The sequence below is a fragment of the Calidris pugnax genome, unplaced genomic scaffold (genome assembly GCF_001431845.1).
Source record: "Calidris pugnax isolate Ruff unplaced genomic scaffold, ASM143184v1 scaffold44, whole genome shotgun sequence".
Taxonomy (NCBI): domain Eukaryota; kingdom Metazoa; phylum Chordata; class Aves; order Charadriiformes; family Scolopacidae; genus Calidris; species Calidris pugnax.
The window spans coordinates 32624537-32643007 of NW_015094506.1; the positions used below are offsets into that span (position 1 = coordinate 32624537).

The window sequence follows — 18471 nt, forward strand, 5'->3', positions numbered from 1 at the left end:
GGTGGGTTTGTTTTCTGTTATGTTAACCAAATGATAGAGTTAAGGAGTGGTCTGATTTTATTGCCTTTTATTCAACTTCCTAGAACAAGATCCCTTGTAAGAATGAGGCTCTTTTTTTTTTTTCCTGAACGCTGAAATATTTTCTGCATGATTCCATGGTGAATTTGTAGACTACTCAAAAGGTCTCTGAGTCTTTCAAAACACCTGGCACAAAAAAAAATAATTTAAAAATACTATACTGCTTTTAAGTTCTTTAAGGCTTAAAATGTGATATTGCTCAGGCTGTGAAATACATGTGGATTTAATTTCACAATGAAATCCTAATAAAAATTCTCCTTGGTGCTCACCTTTAAACACAATTAGGTGTGAAATTTTCCTTATACAGCCCACAGCCCAAATTGCCAGCAGCCCAAGGGCTGAACTGAGGGTGTGTGTGTACCTACACACTGCTGTGTGGAACGCACACGCTCTGCACCGACACGATGACAGGGCTCTTCCTGCCAGCACTTGGTTTATACCCAGAAGCATGATTAGTCTTACTGCTAACCATGAGCTTTACATTAATGCCATGTACAGTTACTGAAACATTATCTTATTGCCCAAATTAATATCCTCCTGGATCCTCCTATCTTTTAATGCCAGCCGTGCCTTCTGGAGGTGACTTTCCTATTTAAATGATACAATTTTTTTGTAAAACCTTTCAGATGTAAATGACTGCTCTCTCAAGACCACGGAATGCAAAACCCCATTCTTTTTAAATATTCTTTTAAAAAAAAACAACCCATAACCAGAGTACTCACTTTATTGCCATGGTATGCTATTTGTATATTACTTTTTCATGCACTGTTTGTACCTGCTAGGGTTCCCCCAGTCTTCTTTTCATATGGAAATCTTACCTGCAGCTACAATATGTTCTATCAGTTGGTCAACCTCCTCTTCCTGCGTTATTTGTTTTTTCATTACCCTGCCCATCTCTGCGCTTCATGGGTGCCTTTCCACAGCCTTAGACTCACCGGCACAGAACCCATCTTTCCGTCGTCTTGGCACATTCACTGGTCTCTGCTCTGAGGAGAGAGGGCTGGTCCCTCTCTGACCCACCTCCTCTCCCATTGAGGCTTCGATTTCAGGTTCTCCTGAGCATCTTTGCAGCACTTTGCCGTTATGTGCTGGTCCCTGTAAGAGCCTCTGTCAAAGCCCAGCGCAGCCTTAATCATAAGGTGTGAGTATTGCAGAAAGTATTCAGAGAAAATCTCATTTGGAAGTCCCCACCTGAAAGGAAAGTATCATTCTGAACATATTTAATAGATTTATTAAATTTAACAGAGCATAAAAGTTCATAGATTCTTTAGAAACCAAGTCATTACTGAGAAAAGGTATTTCCTTCTACACCATCTTTCTGCAAATGTTTTTCTGTTTATTCATTAAGTGAAAAACTGGAAACCTTATCCTCAGGTAGTCCACTGTCCTACACCATCTCTCACCAGGCTGAGAAACAAACCTCTTCTCTTCGATCCTTCAGATGGCAACAAACCTCAGCAGTTAATGACCTTTTTACAAGCTTTTATGGCAAGTTTTCACAAATATATAACTAAGACATTTGCTTTGACTCTTTAGTAGTTTATGAAAATGTTGTGGTTAAATATATTTCCTGCAGCTTGCTTTGTGCCATGGGCCTGTTTCTGCCCAACAGGGTGGCTAATGGCAGCCAGGGAGGCACTGGATGACCTATGGGATGGCAGCTGGGCCACCACACTGCAAACTCCAGTCCACCAGGGATGGACAAACCCTCCTGTAAAGAGATTCACTCAGCCTGGCCCCTGGATTTTTCTCTCGTGGAGGATTCACCAAGTGGTGCTCAAACTCCCCAGCACTGGTATCCAGGGCACGAACATGACCAGCACAAGATGCTTTGGAAGACTCTTGAGGGAGCTCAGCCCATGCAGGTGGTGGTGGTGGTGTTAGAAATGCCCCATCCTTCTGTCTTGCTGGTCGAAATAACACGCTGCAAGGAGTCGAGAGGAGAGCTGTGTGGTGGTTGGAAGAGTCCTGGCAGAAGTACGTCCTTCCAGTGCTGCATCAGTTTATGCACAGACAGCTCTGCAGCAACACCCTCGTGCAGAAATGGGACGTATGTATTAATTATCCAGCAGCTTCTGTGCAATGAAAGACAAAGGCAAAACTGGCGTAGAAGCAGAGAAGCCCTCGGGTGCATTCCCTGCAGGGACCGGGAAGGGCGAAGGCTGTGCTCCTCAAGCATCATGTCCGGGAGATCCAGGCGGCGCTCTTGGGCGCCTTGCAGGTGTGGATGTCTACCACCTCCAGGCAGTCCTGGCAGCGCACGGCACAGCACCAGTGGAACTTGCACTCGCACTTGGTCATCCTGCTGACGCGGGAGGTGTCGTAGCCCCTCCCGCAGCACATCACCTCGCAGCTGTCCATGCCGCGCGACGTCTGGTTGCAGACCCGGCCCGCTGTCCCCAGGGACCCTGCCAAGGAAACGCAGGGAAGGTCAGGAGGTGAATTTGCAGGAAGGACAGAAAGCATATGAAAACAGGTATAGGTAATATATTTTGTATTAGAACCTTAAACATCATATCACCCGGCATTAAATATCAACAGAGAAACGCCTATAGGAAGGTAAAATTGCACTCAATTCTCAACTTCATCCTGGAATTCTGTTTTGGAGGTGAGGAGGAGTAAAATGGACCAAATACTTGAAGGCTCTGCCCGATTCTTTTCATGCTATCGTGCTACAAAGGTGCTGTGGAGGCAGAGGGAGGAGAAGACATGCTAAAGGGAGCCAGTGATGGACTCCTGCACCTGCAGCCTGGTCAATCCCACACAGCCTCAGGGTCCGAGCCTGCTCATGCTGCTGCCTATGGACCCCTCCTTGGGGAGGCAGCTGAACAGAACTTTAAAGTCTCTGCTGTTTTCAGAGCCCCTCACATTGATGTAAAAACCAGTGAGAAGTTGCACCACGCATGTCCTGCACCAGGAACCACCAGCAACTCCTGGCTACAACCAACAATGGCACCTGAATCCCGTGCAGGGGGTCCTGTGGAGGAGGAGGAGAAGTACCACCAGCAATGACCCACACGAGCACATACCACCCCTAGCAAGACCTCTGCCACACAGCTCTCCCTGCAAGGCCAGCTGCACTGGGACAACCTGCAAAACAGGCAAAGCCATGATGCCAAAAAGGCCTTTCCCAGATCCTTTTTCCATTAATCGCTCCACACTGTGGAAGAGAGACTTCCAGTGGCCCCTGGTGGCCCTGATCCAGGCTGGGACAGAGGCTCAGGAGGATGCAGAGCTAGATGATCTGATTGTGGTGCCACAGGAAGCCGGTGGCAGAAAGGGAACCTGCTTCCTGGCTGCCACGTTCTCCTCCATCCTGACATCTCAACATAACTGCTGGTGCTTGTGTCAGCCCACAGCACTATCCTCCAGACCGTACAACATGCAACTGAATAACCACTTCTGTAAGGCCTTGTCCTGCCCTCTCTGCTTAAACCAAAAAATAAAGGTACAAAGGCCAAGCTTGCGACTCGTATGATTAAGGTCCTGCATTAGGAATTTGGTGTGAATTCCTGCTTAGATCCCTGCACGGGCTTCTCTGCACCCCCCAACACAGCACATCTAGGACAGTAATCTGCCACAACCACGATTTGGGTTAGATTTCAAACCACTTGAGCTTTGCTTTCTGCACATGGTTCACATGAAACAAGCTGGACACTCAATAGCCTTCACTGTGCCACCGTTGCTTGGTGGCCAGCCAAGCAGCACTCCTCTAGGGGAGGCAAAGCAAAGCCATTCTCTATCTCAGTGCATCTCCTGACCAGGAGCAGAGTGGGGCCGTTCCACCAGGCTCCTGGGATGGAAGGATGGGCATGGGGCATCATGCCTGGCTGTGATGAGGAGTGGGAGCTGCCCCAGGAAGGTCTGACCATGTTCCTCAGCCAAGGTACAGGTTAGTTTCCAACTCCACAGTTCTCATCTCCAGATGTCTGGGGAAACCACACAGCAGGGAAGAAGAACCTGAGTGGGGACACCCACTGCTTTCAATGGGAACTTTGCCACTGACTTCAAAACCAGAATTATTTCATCCCCTAACAGCTAGTCAGAAGCTGGTATCATCTGATACTGCCCACAACACCAACACTTACTACTTATGACACTGAAGAAGAGACTAAATTATCCACAGAACATGACAAAAGAGAAAACAGGCTGATATAAAGGCTTAGTTTCTGAGCAAATTCAACTTTTTTGAGAAGTTCAAACAGCATCTTCATCATCTCTGTGACTCCTCTCATGAGAAAGAAAATGAGCAATAACTGACAGTGCAAGTTACACACCCAGGTGATGAAGACAACAGAAGACACTGAACAAAATGAGGCCGAGTTTTCTGAGCTTTGCCGGCAAATGCACCTCCTCAGCGGTTGCGAGGCAGGAGACTGTCCTAACTTGCAGAGAGCTTTCATGCAGCCTCTTTGTTTTCAGTTCAAGTTTCGGAATTGCCATGCCGACACACAACATTAGACCTGCCAAAACATCCACAGCTTTTACTACTGCCAACTTCACGGCCTGTACATCAAACTCTCTCTCCGTGGTTTGCACGGTTGTTTTCTTAAGCAAACATATGTTAAGTCAAAAAAATATTTTTTCCTATTCCTAAAGCACTAAAATGAATTTATTCCTTTATGTCGTGAGAATTCCCCTTCTACTTCTGTTGATTAAAAATCAGGCGTCAAACAATAAAGTTCACTATTTGACCCTCACCTAAAGGAAAGAAAAAGCAGTAAGATCCCCCAAAACAATAGTTTCCAAAAAAAAAAAAAAAAAAAAAAACTCACAGAAAGGAAGCCCTGAAGCTACTTGTTGAATCAAGAAAGATTCAGATGGAACCTACACACAGCACCCCCGGGCTGGAGAGGACAGACAGCGCACACCAGAGGCAGCTGTGTCTGGAGGAGCTGGGATGTCCCAGGCCAGCGACCAAGAGATTGATGATTTCTTGACAACTATGCCTACATTTGTATATTGGCATCTAAGAAATACATCCCTTCAAAACACTGAGTCTTCAGTCAGTCTATAACCTGTAAAATGTCTGTGCTTGTATATAACACACAGGTTGTAGAAAAGCATAGGCAACCCTTAATGTGTAGGAGGTAGTTCATAAAATAAGAAACAAAAAAAAAAAAAAAAAAGAAATACTCACAGAAAGGTAGCCCTGAAGCTACTTGTTGAATCAAGAAAGATTCAGATGGAACCTACACACAGCACCCCCGGGCTGGAGAGGACAGACAGCGCACACCAGAGGCAGCTGTGTCTGGAGGAGCTGGGATGTCCCAGGCCAGCGACCAAGAGATGGCAACGTGCCGATAAAAGCAGCTTATCCAGATTCAGTTTAGAGTAAAAAACGTGTCTCCTTCTAATTTCCAGAGCCACTGACAGCTGTCACAGCCTCTCAGCTCCCAGAGGCTCCTGGGGTGGTCGTGCTGCTCCCTTGCCAACTAGTGCTTGGAGAAGACCTGCCCTGATGGAAGTCATCACAAGCTCCACCATCAGCTCGCGCAGGGCTGGGACTGCACCCAACATGTTTGCAATGTGTAAGTGGGGAGATACTGGCCAAGAAGTCACACGGGGACTGCCTGAATGCGGTTAGCCTCACTGAGAAGATTCTGACATCGCTCAGGATTGGTTTCCCTCCATGGGCTACATACCTCAAGTACTAACACATCTTGCCCTACACCAACACTTTACAGGCTGTACTTCAGTTTCACATTTTTCTTTCGCTCTGGACTTGGCCTCATTCACCTCAAAAATGCAGCAAATGGCTTCTGTGGGGCAGCAAGGGAAATAAATTAATATGAAAATAATCCTGTGAAGGACCCAAAGCAGGTCACCCTGGCCACGTGGCTTGTCACCCCACGCGCAGCCTGTAGCACCGCACGTGCAACTCTGCAGTGCTTTCTACTGGGACACCAGGTGTGGAGGGTCCTCTGACACAGCCACAGCACCCTGTCTGCCTGCTGGGGACACAGGAGATGGCCACCACAATCCAGGTACACAACCCACACCCTACACACAGGCGGACACAGCAACACTGGCCAAATCAGGACCGTGTGAGTGTTGGGAGAAACCTATAGATGACTTGAAGCACATGACACAAGGGTTTGCAGCAGGTCTTAAGGAACTGCTGCAGCTGCCTGAGACCATCTGCATGTGGACATGACCTGGCCCTTTGTTCCACCACCACCTTCACTCAGCTGAAGCCTTGTTGCTACTGGAACAGTTGCAAGCAGTCCACACGTGCTCACCAATGCCATCCTGCCCCTTGCCCACCACCTCCACCTTGGTGTCCACGCTTGGGGCCACAACCTCTCTTGCTCCACAGGCACTACCTCAACATGTGCGGTTGAGCTTGTCTTGCTTTACACGCTTTGGTGGGGGGGTCTCCCTGCAGGAAGAGGCTTCACTCAAACACTGCCTAAGTTTTTTGGTTGCTCTGTACAAATTAATTTTTAATAAACAGACAAGCAAGAGGGTTTTTTAGAGCATTTTTGAGGTGAAGTAACGCATTCAGGGTAACGCGCGTTCAGCTGCCTCCTCCAGACAGACCGCCAGACCCAGTGGGGTGTATTCAGCCCCAGCCCCCTCCATTGGCTGCCAGCACCAAGAGCTCTGATGGCAGAAGACAAGGCATGAGATTTTTTGGATAGGCCACTGATGATTCAACCCCTGAGCACCACTAATTTCCTGGTTCGTATGTGTTAACATACTCAAGCCACAGAGTATGGTGACCACCAGCTTGGTCAATTTACAGGGAAGCTGTCTCCTGGTCAAGTGTCTCCTGGTCAACCTCTTCATCAGGTTTGCTCTGAGAATCCTTCAGTCAGTCACAATACTAACCAATCTCCAGACACTGTTTGATTTGGTTTTTTGTTGCCCTAAGTTGCTTTTGTTCTCTGGAGAATTAAAAGCAGAATTGTATTCAAGGACATACTAAAGCTCTGTGGTATGACATTTAGCTGACACCGAGATGCTCCCCACCTATTTCCAAACTCAGACAGAATCACAGAATCACAGAATTATCTAGGCTGGAAGAGACCCTCGGGATCATCAAGTGCAGCCATCCACCCCCTTCTAAAGTACTCCCCTACACCATATCCCCCAACACCACATCTAAACGGTTCTTAAACACAGCCAGGGACAGTGACTCAACCACCTCCCTGGGCAGCCCATTCCAATGCCCGACCACTCTCTCTGTGAAGAACTGTTTCCTAATGTCCAGTCTAAACCTACCCCGGCGCAACTTGAACCCATTACCCCTTGTCCTATCATCTGTAACTTGGACTTCCATAATCTCATTTCATTTCCCATCATTTCACAGGGCTGACACTCTGAAGCCCTCAACAGGACAAACCAAAGGTAACAGAGAAAAAGTGCTGCTCAGCTGCTGAAACAACCTCTTTCAAACCCAGATCAGTTTGTGTTTGTCTGATTCTTTCCTTGCTCCATGGCAGCAGCAGGGCATCCCGCTGGGGGTTCACTCCAGCTGGCCAAAAACCTGCGCTTCCAAACAGCCACATTCCCCGAATTCTGGGCAGCAACGAAACACGGCCTCCCCCACAGCCTCACCTCGAGTGGAACCAAAGCAGGTGCCAGACTCTGCCGTCCCTGGGGGCTGACAGCACCAGGCAAGGGCACCTAAAACACTGCAGTGAAAAACACCCCCTCTCCTCCACTGTACCAAGACTGACAGGTGAGATTAGGGTCAGTCCAAAGAGATTATTCAAGGGCTTTTTGACACAGAAGCAGGTCGCGTCCGGGCTTTCTTTTTGGGGGGAAAGAAATCCCAGTTTTTACCACGAACGAGGCAACTTCAAGAAATAAAGGTTTGAATAAATCTGAGTCTGCCAAGTCAGACCCCGCACAATGCCACAAAACGCCCATTAATTCTCTTGGATTAAAGTACTAGAAGGTATTGGTCACTATTGAAGGAACAATCTGTGTTTTTGCGGGTAATGAGCATCACCTGCGAAAGCCATAAATAACATTTAAAATTACCTTGACTGCTCACCTAAGCGGAAACACTGTGCAACATACGCGGACTGGATGAAACTGCGGGGTCACTGAAGCCAACAGTACATGACCAGGATTTCACATATTGTTCTTATTTCAGTACAGTTGTTTTGCAACGCCTCTTCCAAGCACACTTGGATTGTAAATAGGCAGTGGTGCCAAAAGGAGTTGAGCCGCGTTGCGATCCGCATTCTTACGGCTGTGTCACACCGGGTGCAGCCTGCTACGTTATACAACCTATTAATTAGTTCCACAACATCTCTCATACATTACTCACTCTGGCTCTCTTTTCCAAATTTCTGGTTTTCTAGTTGCTGGTTTTTAATTGCCACATCAGGAAATGCTATACACGGGTGAGGAACCGTGAGCAGGATTCCTGTTGCCTGGCAATGCCTGGAATCCCGTAACACTGTGAAGTGTCCCCATTGAAATCTCCAAAAGCAGGAAAATTCAGAGTTAACAGCAGCCCTGAAACTTTACCTCTTCCCACTGGGGCTGGCAGGACTCTTCAGAAAACGTGGTGGTTCTCACAGAAGGAGCCAACACACTCTTGTGAAGAGGAAGAAATGGCCGTGTCACTGGATGCAGCCAGCTGTGTCCCACCAACCTCTGTTCCTACATCCACCTGCACGTCCCTCCAGCTGCCTCGCACCACCTCACCAGCAGCAGCTTGGGCTGGTGCCAGAGCATGGTTTGCACCAAGATGCTGTGCCTCCTACATTACTCATGGGGACTGGTCTGTCTACATCTAAGGGGTCCACGGTCAACAGTGAGCTGTGGGCAATGCACCAGCACAGGAAGGCATGTGTCTCTTGGGAATCTGCAGCAGTAGCACAACAATATGGATGAGAAGCAATGCAGCAGGAGGTGGTATCACAGGGACATACATCACGGGACCTGGGGCTGCTGTAGTTATATCTGGCAGCTCTGGAGTGAGCTGTGTGACACAGGCGTGCACGTGGCTGGGCAGGGTATGGACCTGCCTCCAGAAGCATAACTCAAACTTGTCCTAAAGGCAGTTTTTGCCTTGCAGAGTCTCCAGGGCTCCATAGCATCTGGAAGAAACTGCTGAATTATTTAGAACAACTGGCTGTCATACGTCTAAGGACACTGAGGAGCTGTTGTTCTTGTCCAGAGCTGTGAGTGAGCTGTGTGACACAGGCCTGCACGTGGCTGGGCAGGGTATGGACCTGCCTCCAGAAGCATAACTCAAACTTGTCCTAAAGGCAGCTTTTGCCTTGCAGAGTCTCCAGGGCTCCATAGCATCTGGAAGAAACTGCTGAATTATTTAGAACAACTGGCTGTCATACGTCTAAGGACACTGAGGAGCTGTTGTTCTTGTCCAGAGCTGTCCTTCCAACATATATTCCTGCCTGTTTCCTGCTGGTTACATGCACGGATTTATACATATGTATATATACACACACTCAATAATAATGACAATTTTTGACCTTCAAGGTACCGATGTCTGAAACAAAACCATTCACGTGCAACAATAGAGGCTTACCTACATCCCTGTCCCTGATACAGTAGTCTGGAGAGCTTTCAAAGTACACCAGGTCATTCTTAGTTGGCTTCTTAAATCTCTTATTAGCCACGGTGAAACCCGTGCCGTCTTGGTTCATGACCACCTGAATCGCTCCATTGTATTTCTTCCACAGATAATCTCCCGTTTTCCTAAAGTCTGCCATGGCCAGCCAGCAGGTCCTTAGAGTGCATGATCCACTCACACCGTGACATTTGCACTCCTGTGTCAAAAACCGCTTCACGGCCTGTTTAGAAACGCAGTAAAACACACAAAGGTGAAACAAACGGTCATTGAGGCTTCTCGGCCCTTTTCCATCCCTCCCGCAGTGCCAGGCTCGCTAAGGGTCTCCAAGCCACGGTCTGTAGTGACACCCACTGGTAGCATCAAGTCACCCCCACATGGCTGGGCGGCTCTGGTTGCTTGACTCAACCGTACACACAATCCCTCTGTCTGGTGGGCTTCCCTGCTCCTGCCACTCAGCCCGAGGGCTAGGATGGTCCATAGCGCCCGGACAGGGACTGGACAGTAGGGAACGAGCTGGGACATGGACAGAATAACTCGGCCTCTCTGTAGGCCAAGTGCCCCGTTTCCCCATGGTTGAGCATCGCCTTGCTGACCCTCTCCAGCTCACCCTCAGGAAGTTGCCCTTTGCCCTAAAAATCCACAGGCATTTCATATTACAATTATTTTTCAAAAAACTGCACCTGGGCTGGGCATCAGGTCTATGCAAAATTTTAAAATACGGTATTTAAAAAACGCATATAAATTTTTCAACAAACATTTTAGAATAGGACCCTCATTATTTTGCACCGGAGAGATCACCCTCATCATTAATTTAATGTCTGAATAGCATTAAAGCCATTTCAGCTTCATCTCAGACATTTAAACTCTCTGTATGATGCTGGAGAACAACAGATGGGTTCGTGTACAATAAATAATTAAATCCTCATTCTGAAGATATGGATATTTGATCTATAAATATTATGCCTTAAGGATTCATGAAATATGAACATTTTAGAGTTTGTACAAGAGGAACAGCATCATGGGAGGGAGGGAAGAGAGAGGAAAGCTCCATGATTAGGAGTGAGACTGATGCCCAGTGGGGTGCATTCTTCAGTCAAGCACTTAGCAATAAAGCGAAAATGTGCTATAAAAGCAAAGCACTTCTAATTTTCTTCCTTTCCAACCTGTAAATGATTTGACTGCTTCAAAGAAGTCACTGACATTCCCACAGCTCCACTTTGCTGCCAATGGTACTATCCCAAAACTGGGATTCTGCTCAGAAAGGGATTTAAGCGGACGCTTGGTTTTAATTATCTGGGCAGAAATAATTTAAACCACTCAGATGTTTAAAACAACTCGCTGGACTGAGGCGTGGAACAGCAGAAGCAGCCCGGTGGGATGCAGGGCTTTGTTTTGCAGTGATGTTCCTGTGCTGATACACAGCATATTATTTCATACCGTTCATATGGGATTATTATAAATATTTATTCAATGTATTTATAAATTAGTAAAATCTTAATCGTCTAGTTCTAAAAGAAACCTCTCAACACAGGCTTCCCCCCTTTTGGGGGTGAGAAAAAGCCAAGGGCTTACCCAGCCCTGGATGCCAGGCTGGGGTTGCTGAGGTCCCTGCAAAACTAAACCTACTCTATTGCACTGTGGGTACAAACCAGCATCCCTTCCTGTAACACATATGGCAATGTATTGATTATTTTCCATTAAATACATTTATTAAAGTATCTTTTTTCCTTTTTCTAAAAAAAAAACAAAAAAAACCCCACCAAACAAAACAAAACCAAAACCCCAAACTACCTGCTTACCAATACTGTCTTATATTTGGCATATCTATTTTTTTTTTAACTTATTAAGATGCTCAGCTATTTCAGAAAGTTCCCAGCATGGAGGCAATTCACCCCTATAAAGTCCTTGCTTGTGTTGCAGACTGCAGTCTCTTTTGGTCAGTAATATAAAGACAGCCATAGTATTGCATATGTCACTGATCTGAACAGCATCACCTGTCCATATTCCATATTAATTACACCTGCTCATAATAAACAGGTGGAGGAAAGATATTGATGGAGAAATAGTTATCAGAGAAATCATCTACTTGCAATGCAATTGATTTAAATTGGATCTTTTCTTCTAAAAAGGGCTAGCTAATACAGAACAATTTTACAATTTATAAAGGGAACTTTTTAATACAAAAGATCAGAATATGAACTCTACACTTCCTACTGACAAACACTAAGGAAAACCAAAGACAAGAAACAAGAGGTCCCTACAAATTATTTTAGAAGACCTTGTTCTAGCGCTATAAAATATTTTTCAGTATTATTTCAGATGCTGCAGATGCAGCAAATTTTGAATATGTTTCGAATAATGAAACAGCGTATTCCAGTTTCCTGTGCTATTCTGACTATTTCTAGCTACCACCACAAAACATTTGGGCATCTGTTCCTCAGCCCTTGCACCAGCAGTGGGCAATGCGCCTGCCAACTGCTCCTACTCACCTAAAATAAAGACGACCCTTTTTGTTGCAATTCAGGCATAGTATTTTCATACAATGTTTAGAGAAGAGCAGTTGTTAGACCAGGTCATGCCCCAAGGCCAATGCCTTTTGGAGGAACATGTATTTTAGATTTGTTTTCTTGAAAAGTTAAGTAATTGTATTTCATCTCTGCTCACTCTGTGTTTAGGTTTATGGTATACATGCAGGAATGGACAGGACGGTTTTTTTCTCCAATGCTATTCTGAATTTGCTCTTTAATAGTCAAGCCTGTTCTTCAGTGTGGTCGTCAGCCTCCCTTAGGAATTTCTGTTCTGTATTAACCAGAAATAAAACTCCTCCATGTATAAGGAGTAGGCTCAAAACAAAACCTCCATCCAAACTCATCCTGCAACGCCTTGGGCTCGGGCTCAACTTCCCACACAAGGAGCCACTGAAACTGAGACAGCAGCACCGTTAGTCATGGAATCACAGGATGGGTAGAGTTGGAAGGGACCTTAAAGATCATTGAGTTCCAACCCCCCTGCCACGGGCAGGGACACCTCCCACTAGAGCAGGTTGCTCAAAGCCCCATCCAGCCTGGCCTTGAACACTTCCAGGGATGGGGCATCCACAGCTTCTCTGGGCAACCTGTTTCAGTGTCTCACCACCCTCACAATGAAGAATTTCTTCCTGGTATCTAATCTAAATCTCCCCTCTTTCAGTTTAAAACCATTACCCCTCGTCCTATCACTACACTCCCTGAGAAATTGTCCCTCCCCATCAGGAGGCCCCCTTCAGGTATTGGAAGGCTTCTATAGTTAAGAGGTTGCGCTCAGCCTGTTTGGAGATCCCTGCCACCCTGAACCTCCAAGGGAGACAGGAACAGCACCTCAGGCTCCTGTTCATCCCATACTTCTTCCTAACTGCTGAGACCAGTCAGCAGGAACCCACCGTTCCCTGCCCCAGACCCACGAGAGCTCACCGAGAGGCTTCTGTTGGATGGACACCCACCTTCCTCCCCGCTCTGTTGTTGTGAAGGTTCATCAGGGCTCTCGCATCCTTTCCTTTCCTTTCTTTGGCATCTACGAAGGCCCTGGCAAATTTAATGCCGTAGTCGATGTTGTCGCTGCAGCCACCCCAGTCAAAGTGGCCCTTGCTGTCCTTGGCAGAGCCTTTCTTCTTGGGATCGCAGGAGCAGGATTTCAGCTCCCCTTGGCTGCACGCCCTGGTGATGGCAAAAACCACTCCAGCGGAGGAGATGGCATGTACAAAAGCAGATTCCCGACTACCTGAAACAAACAAACAAAAAAATTGCTTTAAAAATTGTCAGGGCGGTCAGCATGAGTGGCTGGCCTGACTCTAACCGTTTAGCCTGGACTATTTTTGCTGAGCAAAAGATAAAACTGGGCTGAAATCACACATTCCCTGGAGCCAGAATTAGTCATGGCTTAAACTTGGGCCCCTCCCTGGTAAAAGCTCATCAATATAGTGTTAGAGTTGGAAAACATTAAACACGTGCTTCTGATATTGATTAATATACCTTCACGGATCAGTTGTTTTGTGCAGATACGTGAACAGGACAGCTGGTATTCCTATCGTGTTTCATCGATTTGGGGAAATATATGAAGTGCTATCCCAGAGATGGGTTTAAGAAATGATTAAATAGGGACACTGGAACAACATGTACGTTGCAAAACACTGCAAGTGGCCCTAGATACTCGCCTTTCCTCTTCTCAAGCACTGGGAATAAACTCTCCTGCTTAAAAGGTGGTAGGGAGAAATCTTGGGTGTTAGCTCCTGAAAAGAAGTTAAATTTAGGTTTTGTGCCTAGAACCAAGCCCAGTAACTGCAATCCACACAAACAAGTTCCATGAAATCAATGGCACCACTTGTGTCATGCTTGAGGCAGGATCTGGCCAGGCAGCTGTGGCTTCTACACGCCAGCTGTGCAGGCACTTCTCCCTTCTCCTAACGAAGATGCTTTATTATACCAAAGATTATCCGCATTTCTAGGCTCTGCCTGCTCTTAGGCTATTGGGTACATACTTCAGGGCTGTAATTGCTGAAGTTTAGTTTAAGATGTAGTCATTTATAATACAGAGCTATCTTATATTGGCACAACTGTATTCACTGTAATGGGTTATTTTAACATTTTAAAAGTTTTTTTAGCATGGAAAGAGCAAGAAGTAGCTTTTTGTGCAGTACCTAAGGCCACTAGCAGTGAGAGACCCCTGTTGGGAGGAACTATAAGCCTTAAGTCATGTTAGCAGAATGAACTAGGACCCCAAAGAGGGAATGTTACCTGTGATCTCATTACAGGGGCAGCATTACACCGTATAACTTATTATTTACTATTTATACTCTAGTAGCATCTAGACATTTCAAGGAGTAAGGGCCCTACGCTTCCATGTGCTGCACAAACCCTCGGCAAATGACAACTAAAAACTTGCAAAAGGACCGGGCAAACCCTGCCTCCACACCCAGGCAGGAGACACCAAGGGCTTGTTACAAATCATGCTCTTTTGAAGATTTAATTTCTGAGAAAACACATTCAGAAACATCAACACTTTTACAAATTAAACTTTACAAATTATAAGGGACCCTTGATGTCGTTAAAAATTTTTGTCATTTGGGTTAATTAAACTAATCAAAAGCATTTCATTTCAAACTAGAGCAACATCAAGCCACGTGTCCCGTGGCCGTCCGGCAGCTCCCTGGCCGGGCTCGGTGCAGAGCCCAGAAGCCTGACGCCTCCATTCTCTCCCAGAGGCCAACAGTGAAAACTTCACTTTTGGAAGAGCTGCATTTTTACTCCCTTTTTTTTTTTTTTTTTCATGAAATAGCCTCACCAGAATCAGGCCGTGTTCTGCCAGACGTGTTTTCCTGAATGTCAGACAAACCTCATCGACAGCTCCAGCCGATGGGTGACGTTACTGGTTACTCACAAATAATTGCTGAGGGAACACGAAGCCAGTTACAGGAACCAACTGTGCACCAGCAGCGGGGCCTGGCACCCAGCGATGCTCCCTGGATGAGTCCCACTGCTGGGGTCAGCCTGCCCCGGTGTCTCCTGTCCTCCTCCCCAACCCCACCAGTGGGGCAATGGCCCTGGGGTACTTCCCTCCTCCTCCTCCTCCCCTTGCAGGTGCCACGCTGCTCACAGCCTGGAGGGCCTGTCTGGGGTGGTACCAGGGACATCCTAGGGACACAGTGCCAGGGCAGGGTCAGCCCAGATGTGTGCCCAGCTGTGGCGTTTGGTGAACAGAGCTGCAGTTCAGAAGAATCTCAGCACGTTTATCACCTGGAGAGGGGCATCCTGGCACAGCAACAGGTCTCAGCCCTTTCTTTAAGCCAAAAGACCATATAAATTATCTGAAGACTCACTAGATGCCTTAGCCCAACATTTAGATGGCACCACCACCCTGCTGAACCATCCTCCCTCAGGGTGGGGAGCACACTGTAGTCCTCAGTTGCCCGGGGGGTCTGCACAAGCCTGGCTCACCCCTATCAGAGGTGTCCCTGCTGATCTCTCTCCAGAAGCCTGGTCTGAGGCACAGGCTGTCACACAGGGCCTGGAGGGCAGCACTGCCCCGGCCATGGGACACCTCGCAGGCCCTGGTGGGCCTGCACCCTGCCACTGCACTGCCCTGGGGAAGTGCTCCTGCAGGAACCGGTTGTCATCTGCCATCCCAACCTGCTGGGATCCTGTCTGGACGTGGGCTGTCCCTTTCAGCCCCCACAAAGCACCAGTGTCCCTAGACTGGGCAGGGAGGGGCCGTGCTGGGAAACCCTCTGCCCAACTGCTACGTTCTGGTGCCTGGGTTTCTCTGTGGCCTTTAACCTGTGGGTTTGGGGGTCTGTTATGCAGCAAAAAAGTGGAGAAGTTGGGAAGCGCAGGGACAGCCCCCCCCTTTCTGACCTGCGCCCACCTCTGTCTGCTCCGAGGCAGGATTTCAAGCCGAGCAGCACTTCTCCTCCTCTGCTGCCGGGCGGACCCCTGGGCGCTTTGCATTTCCCCCTCCCCTCCTCCCCAAACCTGAACCCCAAAGCTCCACCCCTGCTGAGACCGAGGGGTCCCGGGAGGAGGGACACCCCTTCCCGCCGGTGACCGTCCTTAACCCCCCCGCACCCCTTTTCGCTCGGCTCCCGCTGCGGAATGGGGGTGGCGGAGGCGGCGCTGCGCCGGGGCGCGGAGGTTACGCGCCCCCGCCCGCCCCCGCGGGAAAGGCCCCTCCCGGCGCGGCGGGGACTCACTGCGCAGCAGGACGCGTCCGAGGAGGCGCTGCCCCCGCTCCAGGGCGTTGCAGTCCCAGCGGTGGCGGCGGAACTGGTGCTGGCACTCGGCCGTCCAGGCGGCCACGCCGCGGCCGATGGAGAGCATGGCCTCGGGGTGCCGGCGGCACAGCTGCCGCTGCCGGCTCACCAGCCCCGGCACGTTGTCGCACATCACCCGCGACGAGCCCACGGCACCCATGTACCTGCGGGAGGGAAGGGGAAGGGGCAGCGCCGGGGACCCGCCGGGACCCCCGGGCATCGGCTGCCGGTCCGCAGCGCCCCGTCTGCGGGCGGGAGGCGTCCCCCGGCCGGTCCGGAGCTGCCTCTGCCTTTTTGGGGGGGGAATCCCTTAAAACAGGACTCCGACGCCGTGGTGGTTTTTAATAACGTGAAACATTGCGGAGAACCCCGAACCCCGCTATTATAGCGGTACTTATAAAAAAAACACCACCAAAACACAACCCAAAAAACCTTGACGAAAATTAAATTACATCATCGTCTGTGTCCAGATGGTCTCTATTAGTCCTGAAACGCTTCGAAAGGTACCTTTTATAAAACCCAAACTACTATAGGTGTCTTTTGAAGGGATCAAACGGGAGAAAACGTCCTTTTCTTGTATTTTCATTACTTTATACGATCATAAAATCGTTAAAGCTGTGACTTCTCCCCAAATATATATATATATATATATTTAAGTGGCACTTAAAAGACACCACGACAAAAACCCAGTGCAATAAATTACGTTTATGATGCTATGGACAGAGATAGTAATTTTATTGAAATACGTTCAGCCTGATAAATCAGGCTCTGATCCCCCGTCAGGCGGTGTCAAGGTTAAAAGTGTTCCCCGGGGCTGTAGGAAGCGGTTTAACTCCTCTCCTGCCCCAGGGCTTTTCAGCCCGGGCTCGGTCGGGGTCCCCGCTTTGGGGAGCAGGTTCTGTCTCCTTTCTAACCCACGTCTTACGCCCCGCAAGGAGACCAAGTATCACTGGAAGTGGGGTCCTCGCCCCCTGCAGTTCGCAGTTCAGCAACTTTGACGGAGGGAGGGGACGGGGAGGGCGAGGACGGGAATAATAGTAGTAATAATCATAACAATTTTTAAAAATCCCTGCTGTAGCCAATTCGCAGAGCCGGCGGGGCGCGGAGGGCAGGCTGCCAGCATCCGCGCTTCATCCCCGCACCTCGGGCGTGTTCCCGCAGCCCGCCCTCCTCCCGCTCCCTCCGGCCGCTCTGACAGCGCCGGCCGGGGGGTGCCCGCTGTCCCCCGTCCCCCCCCCGCTCCGGGCCGGGCAGGGTACCCCCCAGCCCTCAGCCCTGCCCAAAGCCCCGCTCGGCTGCCGGCGGGGCGGGCAGGGGCTGTGGGTCCCGTCCATGCCGCTGGCCGTCGGGCCGGGCGGTCTGGCCCGCAGCAGCTGGCAGCGGCCACCTCCGCTCCTACGAGCCTGCGAGGGAGAGGCTTCCCCCCCCACACCCCTAATTTACAATTAATCCGACCCCACCTTCCCCAAGAGCACATAAAAATTCCTGGAATTGCACGACTTACCACCATGAGGAGGTGACTGGTGGGGTCGCCCAGAGCAGGACCAAGGGAAGAGACCACCAGAGCCCAGAGAGAAAGTTCATGTTAGAAACGCTTCGGTCCACATCAGGTCACTGGCGGGGGGCAGCAGAAATCCCATGGAGCAGCGGCGACCGGCGGGAGCAACCGCACCTTGAGGGGCTTCTTTCTTCCCCGGGTCAAGCGCCTCTGCATCCCCGCGCGGGGCCGACGGGTTTCCCGGTCCCGTCCCGGGGCGCGGGGGATGCGGGACTGGGCATCGCTCCGGATTCCCCTCGGTTCGCGCCGCACCAGACCCTACAGGCCGAGGAGCTCAGCCCCGCTCCCATCCTTCATCTTCGCCCTGATCCGGCTCTTCCCTGCAGTCACAGCAAAACTGAGGGGCTGGTGTGGGCTGCTCGCAGACTGGGTGGGTTCTGCTTTGGGTTGTGTGGGTTTTTTTTTTTTCCTCTGAAACTCTGATGGATGAAATGATGTCAAGAGACACAGGGGGAAGAGGAGGAGGTAACACCTCTGATTAGGCGAGGAATCCCG

General features: G+C 49.2%; 1 protein-coding gene across 1 annotated transcript; it reads right to left on the minus strand.

Annotated features, from left to right (window-relative positions):
* Window positions 1–935: 935 nt before the first annotated feature.
* Window positions 936–18256, minus strand: WNT2 (wingless-type MMTV integration site family member 2). The gene is made up of 5 exons (XM_014963217.1): window positions 17923–18256; window positions 16359–16582; window positions 13116–13393; window positions 9593–9857; window positions 936–2486 (listed from the first exon to the last, which is right to left on the minus strand). Exons 1-5 carry the CDS (start codon window positions 18000–18002, stop codon window positions 2257–2259), a joined length of 1077 nt encoding a protein of 358 aa, XP_014818703.1. The 5' UTR covers window positions 18003–18256; the 3' UTR covers window positions 936–2256.
* Between the last annotated feature and the right edge of the window lie 215 nt (window positions 18257–18471).

What these genes read in the sequence shown, in the direction of transcription:
- WNT2 (XM_014963217.1), bottom strand. Translation starts at nt 18,002, where the DNA reads ATGAACTTTCTCTCTGGGCTCTGGTGGTCTCTTCCCTTGGTCCTGCTC. An exon ending in CCAGTCACCTCCTCATGGTG is followed by an intron (nt 16,583 to 17,922) that starts GTAAGTCGTGCA and finishes TCCCTCCCGCAG; the next exon opens with GTACATGGGTGCCGTGGGCT. An exon ending in ACAACAGAGCGGGGAGGAAG is followed by an intron (nt 9,858 to 13,115) that starts GTGGGTGTCCAT and finishes GTTTCTAAACAG; the next exon opens with GCCGTGAAGCGGTTTTTGAC.